The 24,672-nt window shown below is 34.2% G+C and overlaps 1 protein-coding gene across 4 annotated transcripts in view; it reads left to right on the top strand.

Moving 5' to 3' along the window:
- The window catches only part of SNTG1 (syntrophin gamma 1), a 221,610-nt gene extending 207,338 nt beyond the window's left edge, over positions 1-14,272 (top strand). For all 4 annotated transcript variants that reach the window (XM_039361563.1, XM_039361566.1, XM_039361564.1 and 1 more), the window contains 2 exons: positions 10,872-10,982; positions 12,400-14,272. In XM_039361563.1, the coding sequence (XP_039217497.1) occupies positions 10,872-10,982; positions 12,400-12,606 (318 nt within the window). In that variant the 3' untranslated portion in view covers positions 12,607-14,272. The remainder of the gene's footprint in view (positions 1-10,871; positions 10,983-12,399) is intronic.
- Positions 14,273-24,672: the final 10,400 nt, after the last annotated feature.

The raw sequence follows: 24,672 nt of genomic DNA on the forward strand, positions 1-24,672 counted from the left end.
GCAAAGGCAATTTGCCCTATTTGAAACATAAAGGTTTAATTAGATCACTTCGTAATCAATGAGTTTATGATGTATTTTTTGGACTCCGCAAGATATTTGGCTGTCCACTGATAAAATATTACTGGACTAAATGGGTCTTATTTTCTCAGTGTTGCTGCCTCTAGAATTCAAATAACTTTAGCACTTCCATGTTTTCTGAAACTGAGTCTTATTAATAGACATTGAAACTAATTGTGCAGCTTCCAATTAAAATTAAATAATATGTGTGCCAAGCAAGGGAAAGGTCCCTAGAAATAATTACAGCTTCTCGCCATGCCAAACCTAGCATCCAGCATACTGCAGGCTATTTTTATTCAGGATGAGTATAAAATTGCAGGAAGTGTGGCTGATGCGAAGATGGTAATTCAAGGCATAGCTAAATAGAAAGGCTTTGTAATAAACATGACTGAAACTGCTTTTTTCTTTTTAAATGTTTTCATACTGAGGAAACCCATTTGATGCAGTAAAAAGAAGAATAAGAATGGGGTTCTTTTGGAACTTGTCATGGGAATTCTTGTAGTAAAAATAAAAAAATAAAAAAAAATAGAAAAAAATGCCTTGCAAGAACAGTAGTGTCTTACCTGGTTAATCAGGATGCAGAAGAAGCTATTTCCATTGTTCATTCTTTTTCTACACCACAATGGACAAACTTGCTTCTACTACATTCAGTGGGGTCTGGCCTCCTGAATGATAGCCCCTCTTACAATGTAATTTGTTTAGAAGGGAAGATTATCTGCTACCATACTTAACATTTGCCACACTTGATACATTAAATCAGTCTGATAATAGAAAGACTGGAGAGTTTGTTAGGCTGCATTTATATGTGGGCATTTATATGTGGAGTCACACGGAGTAGTGATTAAGGTGCTAGAGTAGAAGTCTGGAGACCAAGAATTATGTCCGTCCCTTAGGCATAGAAGCCACTAAATGACTTTGGGCCAGCTATTCTCTCTCAACCCAACCCATTTCATGAGTTAATGTGGGAAAAAGAATAGGAAGAAGTGTTATACACTGCCTGGAGTTGTACAAACTAAAGATAGGATATACTGTAAATCAAATAAATCAATAAACACAATCTCTACATGCTATTATAGAGTCAAGTTAGCCAATCTTGCGCAGTTATGCAATTATAGCACTTTCGTGTTTTGTTTATTTATTTCAGCTTCTTTCTTCAGGCAGTCTGCATTTATTCATGAATGTTAAGTGGGTTTACTTCATTTACTTTAAGTTACTATATTCTTCAAGTATGGTTCCTATGCATTTTATGTAAGCAAGGTATAAAACAAAGTCATTTTTTAAAGTTATGAAAATGCATAATCTGCTGTTTAAAACATTCAAATTTAAAGCCTTTTCTTAAAAAAAGGAAAAGAAAGAAATTGTCAGTTGGCATTGTAAAGATATCAGAATAAGCAGTATGTGAAGTTTTTTGAGCAAAGATTTTACAATCTCCATAATGAACCACCCTGAAATACCTTTTGTGAAAATCTTAAAATCTGAATAGTTGCAGATCCTTTTAGATTTAGAATGTGCTTTATGTTAGTATCATCTTCTGGTTTTCATGCTTCTTATATGTATAAACAATGCATAAGAATATCCACCAGCATGCACAGAAAAGTATAACTTGCCAGCATCTTATTCCTAATGCTGGGGAACTTAGTCAAATTGCATCCTTGCTGCCAGTCTAGTCCAGCTCCACGTTTGCTAAAAGTCTATATAAACATTTTGTGACCAGCATTGTGCATGTACATTCCTTCACCTTATTTGGGTCCTGTGCCCATCTTGGCCATTTTTACTTCTTTTATACATTCAGGGACTTTTGTTTGCAACAGAACAGTTACCAAAGGGTTGCCCAAGGCAAGTGAATGCTGTTGAGCAGTTGCTTAAAGATAATTCCTTAGTCATACACTTAGTCATACACAAGCCTACTAAATGCAGGAAAGCAATTTTTCTCCCACCTCTCACTCAGCTACAAGCTGCCTTAATCACTAGCCACCAGAATCAGTAGTGAGGTTTGTTGGAAGTTGTACATAACCAGACACATTTCCCATCTCTACCTCACAGCAAAAAACAGCAGCAGAAAGCATAACATCAGCAAGTCAGGTGGTGCTAAACTGGAAATGACAGCTGTAATTTCCATAGGATCACTGGAGCAAGGAACATTCTTTAATGGATGTACTTTTCACCAACCCACCTTTTGACATTTGCTCTTCAAGTTATTTCTGTCTCTCCCTTTTCAGTTTAATGGAGCAGTATTGCTCCTTAGGTTTAATAAAGGAATATTAAACTATAGAGAAGGCATCAGTGTTCTGTCTCAAAAAACCCTTCTGAAACATCAGCTGATTTAATATCACCTAATTAATGTTGATTTATAATTATAATTTAAAGACAACTACTTATTTGAAAACTAGTAGAAATCTAATACATGCCAACATTTATACAATTCACATATTCTGCTGGTTTGATTGAAATGACGTGTTCTTTTCCAAGAATTTACTTCCGAAGATTTTCAGATATTTCCAAATTTTCCTCAACTCACATATGTTGAATGCTCCCAGATTGCTCATACTACTATTCCTTTAGTCTTATCTCTCATGGTTTTGGGATGTGTGTGTTATGTGATATTCCTGTAACTGAGACCAACATTTTTGACCACCAAATGTCCATCTGAACAGAGGGATCTCCATAGGTGCCACCAATAGCAAAAAACAGGTGTAACTGACTAACCAAAGTCAGAACTGTTTTTATGTATATATGGATAATACATGTATAAAATGTATGGTAGAAAGTTTCTATAGCAGGAGTCCCGAACCCCTGGGCCACAACCTACTACAGGGCCTTGAGCCTTTCGGAACCAGACTGCAGCAGCGGCTGGAGTGTGCGCACATACATCCCCACTCACGTCAGTAGCAGGCGAGTATGAGCACACGTGCTCTATTTGTGTGTGCAGCAGGCAGAACCATCCCCTCTCCCTTCCCACTGGTCTGCAAAGCTGGAAAGGTTGGAATTCTGTTCTATAGCATAGAATTTGTCCTTGCATATGGAGAGAGTTTCTATACTGTAAAATTTGTCCATATATATGTTTGTGTATGAATGTACATAATAACCCTTTCTTTGTATTATTTCTTCATTTAATTGTTTTCTTGATATGCTGGGGGGGATGGATAGAAAGATAGATAGATAGATAGATAGATAGATAGATAGATAGATAGATAGATAGATAGATAGAGAAGGAGAGAGGGAAGGAGTGAAGGAGGGAGGGAGGGGAGATGAGAGAAAGAGAAGAAATAGGATAGCTTAAGGATTAACATCAGCAGATAGATATCTGTATCTTATCCCGCCTCTAAGGTTTCATTTTTATATTACTACAGGCAGAATATTGGCCAAAATAGATTGTATCAGCATGTGTTTTTATAGCTAAATTAGATTTTCCATTTTCAATATCTGTTATTACCTATGAAGAAAATAATACCATTTTGATTACTATTTTCCCATATTAATGTACATACAATACCTGTTTTACTTTTGTTGTATGCTAAATTTTGTTTCACCTTTCTTCAGAAGCAGATATATTCTTAATATGTACTATAATCAACCATAGACCCTAATTAGAACAATAGTAAGTATTGTTCAACCCCCCGCCCAGAATAAACTATTTCACCTCCTCAAATACTTTTTAATCTCAAAACAAAACAGTTTTGGACTTCCGGTGGTTAAGGCGGTGGAGATGGCGGCTACTTTGTAGCCGTCCTCCTGAGATGGTGTTAGATCCGCGGAGCACAGCGTTCATCAGCTGGCCCGCGGCTCGCAATCCTCTTCCCGGGCGAAGGGAAGGGGTAGAGATCGCATGAATAGAGGTAGAACCTCTTAACCTTCCCTGGATTTTTATTTTAGGGGGGTAGAAAGAGTGCTCCCTCGGAGTTCATTGCCTTCTCCGCCTCTCAGCTGTCTTTGTTTCTTCGGAAACAAAGCGAAACGCCGCTACCATCTCCGTATTTAAAGTAACCGTGAGTAATTTTAAACCGGACAGAACTGTTTAAAGGACTTTATTTATAGTTTAGCTTTATTTTATTTTTTTTTAGTTTACTTAGTTTATTTAGTATGTGCTGATTTTTTTTTATTTTTTGAGCTTTCTTTTTTTTTCTCGCGGGCGGAAAAGTGAGAGTGAAAGTAAAATGGCGTTTTGAAAGTTTTTCTTTTGAAAGACGGACTGGCTGAATTATTGCTTAATACTGTTTTCTTTTTTAAGTTTTTTTTTATCTTCTGGGAGTTTTCTAAATTGATTCTATTTTATTCTATTTTATTTTATTTTTAATCTTTTGGATTTTTTATTTTTTACTGGTATTTTTATGAAGAAAGGAAGATAAATTAAAATGGCTTCAAAACGACAACCAGCCACTACAGCTCCTAAGGTAATCTCTTCTCCTGTTATTTCTACTGGGCAACAACAACTTAAAATAATACCCTCAGTGCAGCAACCTAAAACTACTCCACCTTCACCTCCCCCATCTGGTACATCAGCACAAGACATTAAAGAAATAATGGTAAATGCTGTGTCACAGTTTAGGGAGGAAATGAAGCAATTGTTGGAACAGAATAAATCTGAAAGTAAGGAAGAAATGAAGCAAGAGATGAAGGAACTTTTAGAACAGAATAATACTATTTTGAGGGATGATATACTTTTAGCTTTATCTGGAGTGGCCTCAGTGGTCGTGAAGCTGGACTCTAGAGTGGAGGAAATTGAAGAAACAGTAGAACTTTTGGATTATAAATTCCAAGATATGGAGAAAAAAGTGGAAGCTTCACAAGATGATATTCTTATGTTCCAGTATAGACAGATGGAATATGCTTTGAGAATAAGAGGCCTGAAAGAAGATAAAACCCAAGACTTGATGGAAATGGTGATTAATGACTTGGCTGTTATTTTGAACATAGATAAAGATGAGTTACGTGGGGAAGTGGAAAGAATTTATAGAGTTAATTCTTGGATTGCAAAACAGAAGAATCTGCCTAGAGATGTGGTGATATATTTTGCTAAGAAGTCTTTGCGAAACCAGATTTTGCAAATTTTCTACAATAAAAGATTCCAGATTGCTGCCCAAGATATTATTATATTAAAGGAAATTCCACCTAAAATTTTAAGAAGCAGAAAAGATTTTGCTTTTTTAGCAAATGAACTTAAAGCAAGACTGATGCCATTTAGATGGGAGATTCCGATGGGTATTGTCCTGAGCCATGCGGGGACACGTTACAGACTTAATACAGTTGCTAAAGCTAAGGATTTTTACAAAACGGTCCTGGGTGCAGGCTCACCTCTGCCCATGATGCACAAAGTCTTGAGTGATAAAGAGATGGAACAGAAACCTGAAGGTACAGGTGTGATGACTGCTGGACAGGTGGTATGGATGTCCCAAGCAGAGGTTAAAGAACAGAGAATGACCCGTGCAGCACATAAACGCAAAGAAAAAGAACAACAGAAAAAAGAAAAAGAAATTAAAGAATCTACTCAGCAAATTGTCTCAATGCCGGTGGGAGGAGCAAGACCCAAAAGCTCTGCAACATACTCTTCAGTAGCAGAATTTGAGGGGATCTTCTCCAGGCTCAAGGCCAAGGGAGATGGCAAAGCTCCTGACCTGGAATGTTAATGGATTAAATATTCCTCAAAAGAGAAAAAAAATCTACCATTATTTAAAGCAACACAACAATGATATTATCTGTTTGCAAGAAACTCATATTACATCTAAAGACCAAAAATATTTAAACAATCCTCGTTTGGGATCTCATTTTGTATCTCCCGCCCCTGGGAAAAAAGGGGGTGTGGTAATCTATGTTAAGAAGAATTTATCTGCTATCCTGTTAGAATCAGATCCTCATGGAAGATATGTTATGCTTGAACTTGGTTTATATGGCAAGAAAATTCTTATCGTGGGGCTGTATGCACCAAACCAGCAACAGGAGCAATTCTACAGGTTGCTACATCAGAAAATAACCTTGTTGGACTATAGATCTGTGATTTTAATGGGAGACTGGAATGGTGTCTTAGATATACAAAAGGATAAAAAAGGCTCTTCTACTTTTTTTAAACAGGCTAAGCTACCTAAAGCCTTCTTTGACATGAAAGAAGATTGGGAATTGAGAGACTATTGGCGTGAACGTAACCAGGAAGAAAGGGACTTTACCTTCTTCTCAGATAGACACCAATCTTTCTCAAGAATTGATTTTTTTTTGATTACAACAGATTTATACAACAGGGTGAAGAATGTAAAAATTTTTCCTAGGACATTGTCTGATCATAGTCCAGTTTGGATGGAACTGTTTGCTGAGAAAGAAGACAGGAGATCCTGGAGGGTGAATGAGAATTTATTTAAACAAGAAAAAAATGTCCATAAACTAAAGGAATGTTTAAAGGAATATTTTGCTTTAAATATGAATAAGGGAACATCAATGTCAATGGTGTGGGATGCAAGTAAAGCTTTTATGCGTGGTATTTTGATAAAAATGAATAACTTGCATAGACAGAAACAGATTCAGAAACGTAAAGATTTAGAAGAGGAGATTAAATTAAAAGAGAAACTCCTAATTTCAAATCCTTTAGATGAAAAGGTGAAAGGAGCTATAAAACTGTTAAAAACACAATTTAACATGTTGATGGCTGATCAAGCTGCAACCAATTTACTATTTATGAAACAAAATACATTTTGTAATGCTAATAAACCAGGGAGATGGTTGGCTTATCAGTTAAGAAAGAAACAGAAACAGAGGAATATAGATAAAATAAATTATAATGGTAAATTGGTTTATCAGAAAGAATTGATTAAGAAATCTTTTTTAGAATACTACCAAAAATTATACAAGAGTACTAATATTCAAACTACAGATATAAACAATTATTTAGGTAAAGTTAATTTTCCTAAATTAACAGAAGATCAGGAAAAAGAGATTAATGGTTTAATTACTAAGGAAGAAATTGTTACAGCTATTAAACAATTGAAATTGGGCAAAGCGCCGGGTACGGATGGGTTGACATCTATTTATTATAAAACTCTAGTAGAAGAGATGACTCAACCGTTGTGTGAATTGTTTAATAACTTATTACAGGGGTTAGAGATCCCTCCATCTTGGCGTAATGCATTTATATCACTGATTCCAAAAGACAATCAAGATCTTACATTGCCTAAAAATTATAGGCCTATATCTCTTTTAAATGTGGATTATAAAATTTTTGCAAAAATTTTAGCTAATAGGTTTATGGGGATTTTGCAGCAGATTATACATAAGGATCAATCGGGTTTTATAACTGGAAGGTATATGAAAAATAATGTTAGACAAATTATTAACTTATTAGAGTATTTAGAAAAGAATAATCAAGTCTCTGCAGGCTTGATATTTTTGGATGCTGAAAAAGCCTTTGACCAAGTGAACTGGCAGTTTATGTTATGTTTAATTAAGGAGATGAATTTTGGACAAAATATATTACAAGTACTATCTAATATATATCAAAAACAGACTGCTCAACTTATTGTAAATGGGGGTTTGTCAGAGGCTTTTGTAATAGAAAAAGGTACAAGACAGGGATGCCCGTTATCCCCGTTATTGTTTGTTTTAACATTGGAAATATTGTTGATTAAAATTCGGGAGTCTCAAGAAATAAAAGGAATAGAAATTAATAAAAAAGAATATAAATTAAGAGCCTTTGCAGATGACTTGGTTGTTACTTTGTCTCAACCTATTTGTTCGGTGGTAAAATTATTACAATTGATCCAACAATATGGACGTGTTTCTGGTTTTAAAATTAATAATAACAAGACCAAAATATTAGCTAAAAATATGACTAATGGTGATAAACAAGTTTTAGTTAAGTTAACAGACTTTGAAATTGTTGATAAGGTAAAATATTTGGGGGTTACATTATCTGCTTCCAATGCAAAACTGTATAAAAATAATTATGAAAAGTTGTGGACGGAGATACAGAAGGATTTAAAAAATTGGAACAATTTACAGTTATCCCTTATGGGTAGAATTGCAGTTATTAAAATGAATGTCCTGCCAAAGTTTATTTTTCTGTTTCAAATGTTACCTATTTTAAAGAGTGATCGTAATTTAGATGAATGGCAAAAAGGTATTAATAAATTTGTTTGGGCAGGGAAAAAACCAAGGGTGAAACTTAAAATAATGCAAGATTTTCGTGAGAGAGGTGGACTCAAGGTACCAAATATGAAATTGTATTATGATGCTGTAGTACTAACATTGATCAGCGATTGGGTGAATTTAACAAATATAGAAATACTTCATTTGGAAGGTTGGGATTTACTTTTTGGATGGCATGCCTATTTAATATTTAATAAAAAAGTGGATTGGGTTTTTAAGTCTCATATTATAAGAATCTCTTTGCTTAGAGTGTGGAGGAAGTATTATAAATTTGATTTTAAAATACCATTATGGGCTATACCTCGGCATGCCATAGAAGGTATAAGGAAAGGGGTTAATATGGATATGGTTTCTTATGCACAGTTACTTAGATGGGATGGCCAAGACTGGCAGTTAAAATCTTTGGAAGAACTAATACATGAAAATCTAACTTATTCATGGTTCCAATATAGACAAATAGTGGACAGATGGAAGATGGATTGTAAAATGGGCTGGCTTAGAGAAGATGAAACTCTCCTAAAACAAGTAAGAGATCAAAGGCCAACCCATATTAAGAGAGTTTATGGGGTTTTAGTGGAATTGGATTCAGAATCTGAATTAGTTAAAGATTGTATGATTAAATGGGCACAGAATATTGGTGAATCGATTTCAATGGATACTTGGGAACTTATTTGGACAAGAAATGTTAAATTCACACAAGCGCAAAATTTAAGAGAGAATTTTTATAAGATGTTTTATAGATGGCACCTTGATCCAAAGAAAATGTCCATTATGTACTCTAATCTACAGCCGAAATGCTGGAGATGTGGACACTTGGATGCTACTTATTATCATATCTGGTGGACGTGTAAGCATATAAAAGCTTTTTGGATTAAGATATGGTGGAATATTCAGAGAATTTTTAGAAGGAGGGTAAAATTTACTCCGCAATTATTTTTATTAGGTATTGTTACTGATTGTGATGCTAGGGAGGTTATATTGATGCTAAATTTGATTACAGCCGCTAGGCTGTTAATAGGACAATATTGGAAGAAGGAATCCTTGCCTATTTTACAAGAGTGGTTTTATAAAGTTTCGTATTTGGCAGAAATGGCAAAGATTTCGGCTTTTTTAAAGGAGCAATCTCAAGAGAAATTTTTTGCGGTATGGGAAAAATGGATAAATTTTATACAACATAATTTAGACATGGAAAAATATTATTTAGCCTTTTTATAACTTGTAATGATTGTTTTTTTTTTCTTTCTTCTTCTGTATTATTATTTATATACTTTTCTATATATGTTTTATTTTTCGCCTACCTCTTTCTTTTTTCTTTCTCTCTCTCTTTTCTTTTTCCCTTTTTTCTTCTTTCCTTTTTTTTTACGTATATTATTATTATATATATTATTATTATGATTTTTATTATTATTATTAATTATCTTATAAATTGTATACGTTATTTTTTAAAATTTGTTAAATAATCCTATATTCAATTCTGGGAAGTCGGGGGGGGAGGGTGGGGTGGTTTGGGGGGGGGTGGATGTTTATTTGTAAAATTTTTGAAAAAAATTCAATAAAAAAAAAAACAAAACAGTTTTCTAATTTATTTTCTTGGAAACTTATCTTATGTAAAGGAAACTGTAACTTTGGTAATTATGTTCCCAAAAACTTAGAACCAATTCCCACACCTGGTGTGAGATGCTGGTATATTACATAAAAGATTATATGTCTAGTTAACAGGAGAGTTTTCTCTGTGTTTAAAGCTCTTAATCTGTGGTTTTCCAAGACAGGAACAAGCCTGTCAATCAATGGTTTCTCTTATGTTGTTCCCTTAAAGAGATTCACTACTTTGTGATTGTATGACATCAACCAAATTGAACAGAGATACAGAACATTTCCAAAATATACCCCAAATTAAAAAATGGAGTACTAAGCTAAAACTATGCTTAATGTATGATAATACATGGAGAAGGATTCCAGAGCTATGTCATATGAGAATAATATTAAACCCGTATAAATTGAATTCACATGCACTATGAAACAGGATCACATGATAAGTCCCACTCTGACTTTAGCATATTGAGAACTCTGTGCAGATCTAGTTGTAAATATCTGGGGATATCCAACATGTGTTTGGTAAGTGGAGCTTATAATACTACATCATTCTTGGTTTAAAAGAAAAGATGAATTGTTCCATGGTACAGATTTACATTATAGATGATATTTTAGTTTCAAACGATCTATACATCTTAATGCTCATTCAAAATTTCCATTGATTAGTAGCAAACAGCATCTCTTGCAGTTTTCTTAGTATATCTTCAAATTGCCTCTAGATGGCATTCCTGTAATCCCAGTTTATATTGCCAACAGTTACAAATGACAATAGTTACTAAATCACTGACTGCACAATGGGAAACTGATACCTTGTTTTAGTAATAAAGATGACCAGAAAATAGAGCCAGATTACTACACTGGCCATTCATTTAACAAAATGTAAATAAAGAACTTATTTTTTTCTTCCTGATATCTCTCTTTTGTTATAATAAATAGGATCACTGAAGTTAAAAAATTCACTTCAGATAAGAGAAAAATATATTTGCTAATATTGATATCATTAGTAGATTGAAAATTTCCCAGATATGCATTTTCTTCTGTATCAGTTTTGTACATTAATGTATATCTGTGTTTTTGTTGTTTGTTTCCTTTAGGCTGTACTATGGCGGTACAAGTTTTCCCAGCTTAAGGGGTCTTCAGATGATGGCAAGAGCAAAATTAAATTTTTATTTCAAAATCCTGATACTAAGCAGATTGAGGCAAAGGTAAAGACAAGAAAACAATTCCTTTTCCATTATTAAATTATTTATAACTAAATAACAGGATGTACCAATTTGTCTGAATTCAGAATTGGCATAGCCAGAGCATTGTGTACTGAGTTCAGAACTGGCACAGCAGTATGACTGTGGCTAACTAAGAGAAGAAAAAACAGCTTGGTGTAGTGGTTAAAGCAACAGGCTAGTAACTAGTGAACCATGAGTTCTACTCCTATATTCAGCCTGAAGCCTGCTGCATGACTTTGAGCAATCACTCTCTCAGCCCTAGGAAGGAGGCAAAACTTTCAAAAATGTTTCCAAGAAAACTGCAGGGACTTGACCACTGTCACTGGGAGTGAAAGCTAACTCAAACATTAGCTTTGAGTTAGCTAGCCACAGAGTAAAGTAGGAATAGCAGACCCCCCAAAAAGTAGAAAAGTAGAAAAATCACTTGTTTCTCTTTTAAAATATCAGACTAGTAGGGGCCAATGATGGTACATTCATTGTGTCATCACATCATAGAGGTAGTAACTGCTGCTGCTGTAAAGAGGGAGATTGGAGGCTTGGAGGAAGAATACCATAAAGCTCAATTTTATTTTTTCCTTATTTTTCCTATTCAGTAGAGATACATAGGATAAAATCTATATTTCAAAAATGAGTAATTTGCAGTTTGTAATACTGAGAAATGTCTCAGTGGGTTATGTTGTAGGGCAGAGATCTTCAAACTTGGCCCTTTTATGACTTGTGGACTTCAACTCCCAGAATTCCTCAGCCAGCTATGCTGAGGAATTCTGGGAGTTGAAGTCCACAAGTCATAAAAGGGCCAAGTTTGAAGACCCTATTGTAAGGGTTCCTGTTTTGACTTGTAATGACCAAAATAGGGATGTGCTTGAGGAATAGCCTGGCAAAGAAATGTGGGAAAAAACTCTTTATATACAATATTCTGGTATTTTGTACTTCTGACATACAAAGTCTTGAACACACAGATTTTAACATTTGTTACAATTTTATGATCAGAAATGTTCTAAGTTTCTAAAAGATTGATAAAAAATGAAATACAAAAGTATGTGAACTATATTTTATTTTAGATTATTTAAGGATTATACCCATCACATAGTAGCTTTTTTATTTAACTATCTTTCCCCAATTATTTGGAAATGTAAAATAATTATAGTTACAAATTTATATTTTAAAATTATAAAAACTGTGAGTTTACTAATCTGGATATAAAGAAAGTAATTTTGTAGTAAGACAAAAAAAATTAGTTTTCAGAGGGAATAATAGAACTGAGTGTATTATGAGTATATTTGATTTTCCTAAGCCTTGTGTTTGTGACTCTGCAACTGCTTCTTGGTAATTTTATCACAATATATGATAAATAAATTGGTTTGTCTCTCATATCTGATCATTTTGCTTTCACTTTCAGGAATTGGAATTTTCAAATTTATTTGCAGTTCTGCATTGCATCCACTCATTCTTTGCAGCTAAGGTGGCATGTTTGGACCCACTCTATGTTGGTAGTCAAGCCACAACTGCCACTAATTCTGCTTCTGTTGCTTCTTCTTCTTCTTCTTCTTCTGCTACTACTACTGCCACATCATCTGGCAGTTGCAAATTAAAATATATGACTTGATAACTCCCAGTCCTGCACTTGTATCCTTCCATAAGTATGTACAACTGCTGTATAAATATTTATCAACTTATTCCTTGGAGTACAGCAAGCATTAGAACCAACTCAAGAAAATGTGGCAGCTTTCTGCAGAATATGGTCACATGGGATCATAAATTAAATCTCAATTTTACAAAGCAGCAGTACACAATGAAGTTGAAAATCACATTGTGGAACAATATCTTTTTAATTTGATTGTGCTTTGACAACATTCAAAGAAAAAGAAACAAAAATAACTGATACATCATTATGCTTAAGCACTTAATACAATTTTCAAAACTCAATAATAACAGAGCAGTATCATTTCCTTGTTTCCAAATGTTTTTATATGATAATTTACTCAGCTCTGTATTTGAAGTAACATTCTCTTGATAGACTATATATGAAATAATGACAAGCAAAAGGCACAGAGCGTGTAAGAACAATGAACTGACCATGGAAAGTGATAACTCCTTAAAAAAGAAAAAGAAAGCACCTTAAATACCATTACAATTTTGTGTCATTTGGAACTATATTCATGGTCATTTTTATTTTGCTTTCAAGCCATTATCGTAATGATCAACATATAGCCATATTAGGCTAACAGTTTTAAAATTAAATATTGAAGCCATTTACAGTTGAGATCTACAATATTAGCCAGTTAGACTTTGTGTTCACAGAGAGCAGAAAAGGATTTATGGGGGGATAGGAGGAACTTACATAAATGAATGTTCCTCCTACACAATTGTTGCATAAAAACAAAATGTTTGAATGCTTGTAGCATTTGTCAGAATGCCCCAATATACTTTATTTTTGTCTGTATACAATTGAACAATGTGGGGGGGGGGTTGTCATTCTCTGTTTTTCCCTGGATTTATAGTGGTTAGACTTTTCTTCTTTTTGGTTTCATTTTAAGTGTTTCCTATTGCCTGCTTTTAGTGATCACAACTGGAAGAGCTCAGAGTTAACAATTTACAAATCCTGCTGTATGGGAACTCTTTTCCTGCTATAATAAGTTATGGTGTCTCCTTTCATTCAATCTAAAAAATATGGGCAATTACAACATCTACCTTTTCTGAAACTTAAAATTTTATTCTGGAGTACAATATTGAAACTGAAGTATTAGAATGAAACTGTAGCGACTTAAAATTATTAGCTTTAAATCAGATTGCTTTTACCTGGCAACTCTTAATATACAAGGACAACAACTTCCAGATGCAGGTGTTTACTCTAAGGCACACTGACATCACATGCATTATTGTGCCAGTGACATGAATTATACTGATGCAAATTACATAATGAATGTCACTTGCATAACAACATCATAAAACCTGTACTTTCTCTTGCCTTTCTGTATGCACACCTCCTTCCAACAGCATTCTGTAGAAAAAAGTTTCTATCTCAATACATTTGGGTTCATTAGTTTAGGAAAGATTACCTTAAAACCACAAAGTTTTGTATTTCTAGATACAGATTTGATTTATTGGGGAAATCTAGTAATCAGAGTGGTTTTAATGTGGCTTAATTAGAAGATAATGTTAAATTATGCTCCCTGCGAGTCCCTTGGACTGCAAGGCATTCAAACTGGTCAGTCCTAGAAGAGATCAACTCTGACTGCTCTTTAGAAGGCCAGATTCTGAAGTTGAAACTCAAATACTTTGGCCACCTAATGAGAAGGAAGGACTCACTGGAGAAGGGCCTAATGCTGGGAAAGATTCAGGGCAATAGAAGAACGGGACAACAGAGAATGAAATGGCTGGATGGAGTCACTGAAGCAGTAGGTGTGAACTTAAATGGTCTCCAGAAAATGGTAGAGGACAGGAAGACCTGGAGGAACGTTGTCCATGGGGTCGCGATGGGTCGGACATAACTTCGCAATTAACAACAACAACAACATGCTGCCTGCTATTACATTTTATAAAGAAATTTCTTATAATCTGCCAGATTTGGTTCTCAATTCCCAAACAGACTGATTTACAATAAAGTCTTGTACAAATTTTACTTTTTAAATGCAATTTTCATATTGCCTGCCAAAAAACAACTAAGAAATAAGTTTCTTATTTCTTATAAGGGACTTTATTTACACTTTTGTAGCTTAACTAACAATTATTAAAAATGATCCTACAATAAACAAGGTTTTTTTTTAATTCTCATAGTAGTTAGCAAAAGAGTTGAGAAGTTCTTAAAAAAACTAAGATGGAATTTTTATCATTCCAATCCAAAGCATATAATAATACCTTTTCAGATGTGTTCTTTAATAAATATCATCTTCAATTATAATATTTATAGACTGATTTTAATATACTCCTTACATGGGAAATATCAAGTGTTTGGAAAAGCATGTTTCTGAGAATGCAAATAAGAACCCTTTGCTTATAATGTAAGGCAGGTATGTCAAACTCGCAATGTCACGTGACATCGCACGACATATTGGAGCTTTTCCTCCATTGCTGGCAATGGGGTGGGTGCGTCCGGCCCGCGGGCCAGCATTTTGTGATGATGTGTCCAGCCCGTGGGCTGGCATTTTGACACCCCTGATGTAAGGGTTGGGCAAATCCTTCAAAAGAAGTGTTTCATAACCCATGGTAGGAAAAGGCAAGGGCAAATGGCTGTTCATACATTCAGGGTAACTGAAAGCAGCTTAGGGAGCAGCCATGTCAATCTGAAAAAAAAACTGCTTTAATAGGCATGTGGGGTTTTTTTGTGTGTGTTTGTGTTTTAGAGAGAGAGAGAGAGAGAGAGAGAGAAAGAAAGATATTTTCCTTCAACTCATATTTGAAAGTGCTTACAGTATTTCAACATATTTGCATAATCTGAGTCAGAAGAGTGTTCCTCTCTGACAATAAAGTGATCATCCTAAATATATTAGAAGAGCCAGCCACTGTGATATAACTTTTTCTGTGTGCTATGTGCACATACACAAAATATCTGAAAGGAGTTATATACATGCCTTTTAAATTATTTTATGAGGAATGTTGAGATGAAATTATAAATTTTGAACTATTATATGAGTCAATAATATGCTAGAGTTCTAACAAACAATTATAGTTTACTTTTCATTAAATAAGCTTAGTTATTCACTGGGCATCATAATGCACAAATGTAGAGTGCATAAACAAGATTTAAATCAGTGTAACCAAACTGAATGTACAATTCTCTATTGCCATTAATCAAAAAATGCACAGGAAAAAATCCGTTCTCTCCAGAGCATTCCATTTTTTTATTATTTTATTTTCCACCAAAGGTGGTTCATCTGCTACTTCTTTTGCCCCATCACAATTTAATACAAAAAATGGGATGCGATTTTCCACAATCTGTGTGCCAACCTCTGCACAAAGCTACGGTAGTTCTTTAGATTAATACATGTATTCGTATGCATGGACAAAAACAGTTTAGAATAGAATAGAATAGAGCTGGAAGAGACGTTGGAGGTGTTTCTAGTCCAGCCCCCTGCTCAAGTAGGAGGACCTATAACATCTCAGACAAGTGACTGTCTAGTCTCTTCTTTAAAATCTCCAGTGATGGAGTACCCACGATTTCTGGAGGCAAGTTGTTCCACTGCTTAATTGTCCTCACTGTCAGGAAGTTTCTCCTTAATTCTAGGTTGCTTTTCTCTTTGTTCAGTTTCCATCCATTGTTTCTTGTCCTGCTCTCTGGTGCTTTGGAGAATAATGTGATTTGCTCTTCCTTGTGGCAGCCCCTCAAATACTGGAATACTGCTATCATGTCGCCCGTTTCTTCTTTTTTTTAGACTAGCCAAACCCAACTCCTGCAGCTGTTCTTCGTATGTTTTAGTCTCCAGGCCTTTGATCATCTTAGTTGCTCTTCTCTGAATTTTTTCCAAACTCTCAACATCTTTTTTCTGATATAGTGACTAAAATTGGCTGCAGTAGTCCAGGTATGGTCTTACTAGGGTTTTATAAAGCGGTACTAATACTTCACATGATCTTGATTCTATGCCTCTGTTTATACAACCCATGCTGGCTCATAGTCAAGTGATCATCCACTAGGACTCCAAAGTCCCTCTCACAGATATTGTTTTTAAGCCAGGCCTCGCCCAATCTGTACTTGTACCTTTGATTTTTCCTGCCTAAATTTATAGCAGTAAATTTCATACCCCATGTCTCCCCATTTTTTAAAAAAACCCTTTTTTATGCTTCAGTTTACATTGTGTAATAGAGATAGCAAATGAAATTGGTACTCTAGAAAAAAATATGTTATTTGCACAATTGCTTTCATCTGCCTGCTTTTCAAAAATTGGGAAGATTATTTAGCAGTGAATATGATGTACAACATTTACACAATTTCTACATATCATGAAAGTTACAGTACATTTTGTAAAGCCAAGAAGAAGGATTTCCAAGGTGAATCTCCTATCCTGCTCCATGAAATATATCAAAACAAGACAAAATCTTCAAAGAAAATACTTTAAAGTTTAAAGATTTATAGAGTTATTGGTATTAACTAATAATATATTTTTTAGTCAGGAAACTGTATCATGATTCTTATATATGCTGTATAGTAAAATACAAATTCTGTTAAATAGGAATATTATAATAGTTTGCCAGGATGTTACTTAGCAATGTAATATATGATATATCAAAATATTCTCCTTGTATGTGTATCACATTGACATAAAGAGAGATAGCCTATGACATAGGAAAACAAAGCCAAGTTTCACTAGCATCTACCATTTGATGCAAACAGCCATTTGTAGAAAATTTATCAAAGCATTTAGTGAAATTGAAACATATTTGTTTAATAGAAACAGTGAAAATTCAAGTAAATGTGTAAACCGTGATTACATACAGAACAGTTATAGTTATTATTGAACTTGTAATTCATGTAACAATTAATATTCATTAATGGAAATTATCTTGATTGTGCCTTAAAAATGCCACTCTTTACATGCTGCACAATTATAGTATAATTGCAATATATTAATTTCTTAAGTTGTGACCAGTATACCTGGTCATATGTCCCAAATTGGCTATTATGAACTTATGTTAAAAGCCATAAAAGAACATGATATTCAAATAGATCTATTTGAATGACATATCCAAATAGAATTAAGGGATTAATTATGTAGTCATACTTCATTCATTTAATGATTATATAATTTGTTGAAATGAAAAATGTCTGAAAAATGAAGCATTGTCATTTAAAACTATCATATTTAAAAACATTGATGAGGGAAATAGTTATATAATTTTAAAAAATCTCTTCATTATTATTTTAACTGGTTGTGCTTTTTTAACTTTTATAAAATGAGGAGGCATTACATAATCAATAAAAATATATTTGGTGTCATTGTATGACATCATAGCATTAAAAAAAATGAATTTCATATATGTAGTTGAATTACACATAGATAAATACCATGCTCTTACTGTATCTGTTTTCCACCAGACGGTTCCTTTGGTGGATTTCTTCTCCCAGGGAGATAGATTATATTAGCATTAAATTTGAAACTATCTGTAGAAAGTCTGTGCTCAGCCCGGCTCAGTTCAATAGTAATCCTAAGTCTCATTTTATGAAAACATCTACTTATAGTATGTCTGTTACAAATGTGTTTGGATTTTTTACATTGTTTACACTGTGCTACCCAGATTATCATAAATACAGGTAAAAATAGTAATTTAAAAGTCATATGAAAGCTCTGAACACACTTGTAAAATTATCATTTATATACAAAAATATTAAAATTATTCTGAAATTCACCCAGAGAGAAAGTTGTAAAACTGAGCTAAATTTTAGAGTTGTATAGACAAATATTTATATAACATTATGGAAATGGAAATTAAACTGCAATCCTAAGGCTGGGTTAAAATTTCAGTTTGATCTCTAATGTTACCTCTTACCTGGCGTACACTCTTTCTAAATTGCAGATATGTATTTAAACTCAAACCATAAACAGCAATGGAGGTTTATATCCTGTAGCTCTATTGAGATACTTTAAGAAGTGTGGACTTCAGCTCCCATAATGTCCCAGCCAACATACTGTCTGAGGAATTCTGGGAGTTGAAGTCCACGCTTCTTAAAGTCATTGAGGTTGAGAAACACTGTTTTTAAAAACCTATACAAAGTAGAGAGGAAATATCTATGGCATTTTTCCAGTGGAGCCTCCAGTCCTCCAAAGTAGCTACCGGGTGAAAAGCAAGAGATAGAAAAGCCATAGTAGATGTAAAGACTTTCAATCCCAGTAATAGAATAATAGAAACAGAAAAGGATAGCTTAAGCTTGCAATATGATTTATTTTGAAAAGAGCATTTACATTCAAATGAAATGTGACCTTTCTATTTTAAAAGCCACAACAGAGAGCAAATATTGTTCATTTTAATATGAAGATTTAAGATTGTTTCAATAGGCACTTTTGAAGTTTAGGTAGTGATGGGAACTATAACTTTCCTTGAAATTTTCAGAGCTTTTGATAATGAGGAGGATGTGTAAGCTACATGGTAACATAGGTAGCATTATTTAACAGACAATTTGCAGTGGTGATATTAGGAGACTGTGAGTTCCAGTCACTCCTTAGGACAAAGTCAGCTAGGTGACCATGGGCAGGTTACTCTCTTTCAGCACTGGGAAGGAAGCAATGGCAAGCCCTCCCATCCCCCCCCCAAAACCCCAAAACTTGACAAGAAAACTGCAGGGCCAAATCTAGGGCGTTAACCAGGAGTCAAAAAATGATTTGCAAACTGAAAACTTGAAAACTGACACAAAAATACGTATATACACACACTGTTTAAAGTAGCTCAGATTAATCAGATGTAAAAATAATGGTATTTAAGATGCTAAACTTCCTAACTGAAAAAGATGAAGAGAGCAAGGGAAGAAATGGGATTAATATTTAATAAAGTCATAAAGGACCACTCACCTACTTTTCCTTAAAATTATTTTTTCTCTATAAACCTTTTTAAAAGAGAAGACACAGTATATTACAATTTCTAGAGAACTGTATTTATGACCCTGGCACTCTGACTATAGTGACTCCAGATTCCCAGATTTTAATATGATGATCTGTAGTGAAGAAGCTTTTGTGTGCCAAATGCTTGCAACTAATCTTCTACTTTATTGAAATTTATAGTACGTTATTGTACTGATCTTACAGAACCCTGCATACAATCAGGTGCAAACAATGAAGGCTTCTTCACTTTAGATGATAAAACTAATGGCATAAAGAAGCAAGCAGCCTGATGCCACTGCTTGTGGTGCTTACAGTAACCTTGTAATGCATTCTTCAGGTGAATAAAATATAATGTGTTTTTAACATTTCATATATAGTGGAGCAGTGGTGGGATTCAAATATGTGAACAACCGGTTCTCTCTGTGGATTCTGCTTCCAGAAGTCCATTCTGGGCCTGGGCAACAAAAAATTAGCTACCGGTTCTGCTGAACTGGTGCGAACTGGCTGAATCTCACCACTGGAGTGGAATCAGTAATGCTTTTCAATAATATATCAGTTCTGCTGCCACTCACAACAAATGGTGCATTATTTTCTCTACCACTATTATACTACATTCCTTAGGATATTCTGTATTATTGAAGATAGGAGCAAAGGGCACAAGGAAACATTTAAATAGAAATATTGATGGCAGAGAATATTATAGACATGGCTGGTAATTTTAACTGAAATAATGTGTTCATTGGGTTTTCTTTTGGAGTCTGCAGACAATTATGTTAATCTAATTTTCATGAAAATTATTTGCAGTGGTTTAATAATATTGATCACCCTTAGAAAATGAACCCCTATGAAAATGCTGAAAAGTTCATAATTTTTATGTTACAAAAGGGAAAACACTTTGATTTATTTTTATTCAGATATTGGCCTCCAGTTCAGAGATAGATAATTCCTGCTGACAAAGTGTTCCATGAATCAGTGTGCACACAGTCACAGTGATTGCAGTCAGATCAGTGAAGCATGAAATCCCTAGCATATATCTGCATAGAATGAAGGAATATATGTAATGTGTTAGTATGTATGCTTTCTTCCTTTTAATATAAACAGAGCCACTGAAGGACACTGACAGAGCAGCAAGCTGAAGTACTGAAAAGCTTTACTTATAGAATTTAATTGGGCACAGGATTATAGCCAAAGTATGATCAAGAAATGAACAAAATTGTCATATAGTTATTATTAATCTATGTGTAACATCCTTCAAATATTCTAAAGTTATCATTTTAATCGTTCTTATAATATTAAGTTCTCAGACATTACTGAACAACATGATTAAATTTATTTCTATAGTTTTAAGTGTATTTTACTCTCACTTTATGATATAATTATGTCTAAGTAATATGTATGTGTATATATATATATATATATATATGTTTGGAAAATGACTATTTTTGCAGGAGATGCAATTTCTTGGCAAAGAATATTAAAATAATGTCAGCTATATTTCCCCTTATATAAAAATGGTCTGATTTAGGTTTATTCTCATTGCTTTGTATGTTGTAAATTACTGTATCTCATAAATTTTAAATACTGACTGGGGAAAATGGCAGAGCAAATGTAAGATAAAGTATTATATATTTTATAAATACTGAAGTTTAAAAGACCTAATGAAATGTTCTAAATATTTATTTTGTTTTTTAGTTACATTTGTGGCTATTTGTAATGTTTTGTGACTCACTATTCATCTAGTTGTTTAAGCTCCTCACTGTACCTCTAATAAAACCTTTCCTCTGTTTCATTTTGTTTCCTTGATTTGTACTCAACTGTAATCAAAACAAAAATAAAATACTTTTTTAAACTATTTCTAAAGCATCTGTTATATATTTACTGTATGTGCCTTCACTATACATTCAAAGTTTTGTGCTCAGGGCCAGCTCTGGCTAAGACTGGGAGTAACTGGCCTAAGGGAACCAAATTTTAGGAAGCACTAATATTGAAAAGACTTCCCAAAACTCAATAAAAAATGAAAAAATGTGAACATGTATTCTAATCAGCGTGCCCACTCAAGGGTTAAATTTAATTTCACAGTATCAACAGGCAGAGAATGTCTGAGGAAAAAAAATGTGCAGAAAATTATAAGTGTAAAGCTTAAAAACTCAAAGGAAAAAAAAGAAAGAAACAAGACAAGGTCTTTTTTGAATGCCTAAAAAATTGGAAGATGGGCCAAACCAGGGAGCACCAGAATTTGACTGCCTCAGGTGCTAAAATGTCTAGAGCTGGCCCTGTTTGTGCTGTTATGTAAGAAGGGTCAACATTGTGTGTACTATGTATTAGATCTGGTCAAATCTTTTAAAGGAGATGTTTTGTATCACCTGAAAAAAAAAACACCACTCTTTCAGCCATTACAACCTTTTGTATCACTCTCCAGGCATACTGAGCATTGCACTTTAAAATCTGGACCATCCACTGCTTTCTCAAACTAGTAAAGGGTTGCCAAGTTTCTTTTAAGCATTTCTATATAATTTAATAAATTGGACCAAAGCTAATATTTTAAAGTCTTTTGTTGAGAAAAACACAGATTTCACATGTAGTGCAGTGTAGTGTATAGAATTATGATTCATAAATGGTTTCTTTGTTAATTTAAACTTTGTATCACACTTGGTTTTGTTTTTAAAATATAAAATTATTTTGGACATTGATGTTTAGTTTGCCATTCTTCTAAGGAGGGAATTGGATGTAATTTCTAATAAGCATAAAATATACTGGTAGCTATCATAATGCTTAGCAGAAAAACAGTTGACTGGAATAAAGTTGATAGATTAGATTTATCTCATTCTATGGGACTTTAGCTTTCTGACATTGCCACCAAATATGAAAAGATAGCCCAACTTGATTATTGCATTTTTAGCAAATTTTAAATATGAAGGACTGATTTTGGCAATCAGATTTGGAATAACATTCAGGTAATCCTAGAGATATGACAGGTCATTTAATGAATGTTAAAAGTTATAACAGATGCCTCAAAATTATATACGACCCTATTTCATCATTATGATGGCTGCAGTGCCCTGCAGTTATTTGCCCTTAGAACTGAAACAGGGACATTGCAGCACCTCTGCCTCTCTCCCCTCCCATCCCACCACACAGGACCCTGAAGTCCTTGGGCCTGCTCCCATATCACCCATCCACTTACCCTTAGAAGCTCTCCAGACCTCATTTTGGAAAGGAGAACCCCACTTGTGCATAACTTCCAAACAACTTACTTCTTTCCTGGCTTAACATGCTTTGCACAGCACTGCAGAACCTTCAGAATGTTGCAGAAAGCTTCTCCAGCACTGTGTGAACCATGTTAAGGCCCTAAAATGTAGCAGTAGATCCCCAGCTATGTGGCCGTGATTTGAATATAGCCACCATTTTGTGGACAGGATAAAATGGCAGCTACTTCCGAATTACGCCATGCAGCCATGTAATAAACAATCTGGAAAACCTTGAAAGTCTTCAAAAGGTAAGAGAGGAAGAGGTTGTTTGGCCTGATGGGGTGCAAATCAGACCTAAGGCCCGGGAGTGGGAAAAGTCTTGTGTGGACCCAAGGGCTGGGAAGGGGAACACAAGCTGTCTCACAGGGGTGGAGGGGGCCTTGGGAGGGCCTGCAAAATACCTCCAAGGGCCTCCCTCACCCCTGAGGCACTGATTAATGACCTGTGTGTTTTTTTAATAATTCATTGAGAGAGCAAAGATGGCGGGGGCTTCACCTAACTATTGTCATGACATGCAACTGTAATTGGCAGGCCCTATTACAGTCATATCTTGAAGATTATATCAGCAAAATAAAAATCTTGTATCAATTTTTTGAATATAGTATTCACAGTTAGTGTGATATTAACCAGAAATTAACCACTCTTCAATTTCACCTCATTGCTGTATGTTGCTAAAGTGCTTGGCAAACAGATGTTTCAACCAAAAACTATGCAGGTCCCCAGTGCTCACCATTTCTTAATCTTCTTTGCCTGTTTCTGCTGTTATTTATTTTTTTAATTTTATTAAAAAAATTAATTTAATTTTATTCCCATCCATCTCCTTTATCCATCCTGCATTGTTGTTGTATTGCTTTGAGTTGTTCCATAGCTGCTCCCAGAATGGTTTTTCTTTATCACATATTGACTGGTTCATTGCAGTCTTTCCATTCATGGAGTGATATAAACATTTCTGATTCAACTGAAATTGGAGATTCTGACTATAGCATGCAATTTAAACATATTGGCTGATTTTCTTGGCTACAACTGTTATTTGTTGCTTTATTATTTCCAAAACTTTATTGATCTTCCTTGTTTTTAGCTAATGCTTCTTGATTAGATATTTTTGGTGTTCTTTTTCAATTTCTTTTATTTCATCTGTTCTAGCTTGCTTGTATCTAAGTTTAGCATGCTAATTTTATTTCCCAACCTTATGTTCCATTTTGTTTGGCTTTTTTTTCTTGTTTGTTAATTTTTCATCCAATGTATTCAGCTACAACTTCAGCCATGCTGTACATTAGTTGTTTTCTTGCAGTGAGCTGCTGGTTGCATTTGATATTAGGATATTGGCATCTTTTAATACTTATGCTTGCTTTTTTTGTAACAGGCTTCAATTCAGAGAACCTTATTCTGTTGTTTTTGTGTTGTTCTTGATGCTCAGATATTCGTTGTTCCAATTCATGTTGTTTTTCAGTTAGAGGTCTTTGTTGTTTCAAAGGAGAAGACAGAGAAGAAGGTGCCTAATTTGGGATTGAAAATGATTCAATAGTAATGCTAACTTCTATATTACCAATTCCCTTTTGTTTGCCTCTACAGTTTGAGCTACTTTTGGCAAGGCTTTGATTTCTTTGCCCTGGATAGACCTTTGCATTTCTTCCAATTCTACTTTTGTGAATACTTTATTTCATATTATAAATCAGTGTTGATCTGCTAGCCTCTATTCTGTTATTTCTTGTACTAGATGTTGTTCTTTCCAGAAGTGATTCATTATTTTCAGATATCTTCATTCACATTGATCTTTTGTACTAACAGATCATTATTTCTTTGTTTTCAGTCTTTGTATATTTGCAACAGGTAAACACGTCCTGCAACTGCTGGCCTCTACTGAGATCTGTGCAGTATGGCTGAATTTCTGACATA

Source organism: Crotalus tigris, unplaced genomic scaffold (assembly GCF_016545835.1).
Source record: "Crotalus tigris isolate CLP2741 ecotype Arizona unplaced genomic scaffold, ASM1654583v1 scf7180000019300.285305, whole genome shotgun sequence".
NCBI classification, from domain to species: Eukaryota; Metazoa; Chordata; class Lepidosauria; order Squamata; family Viperidae; genus Crotalus; species Crotalus tigris.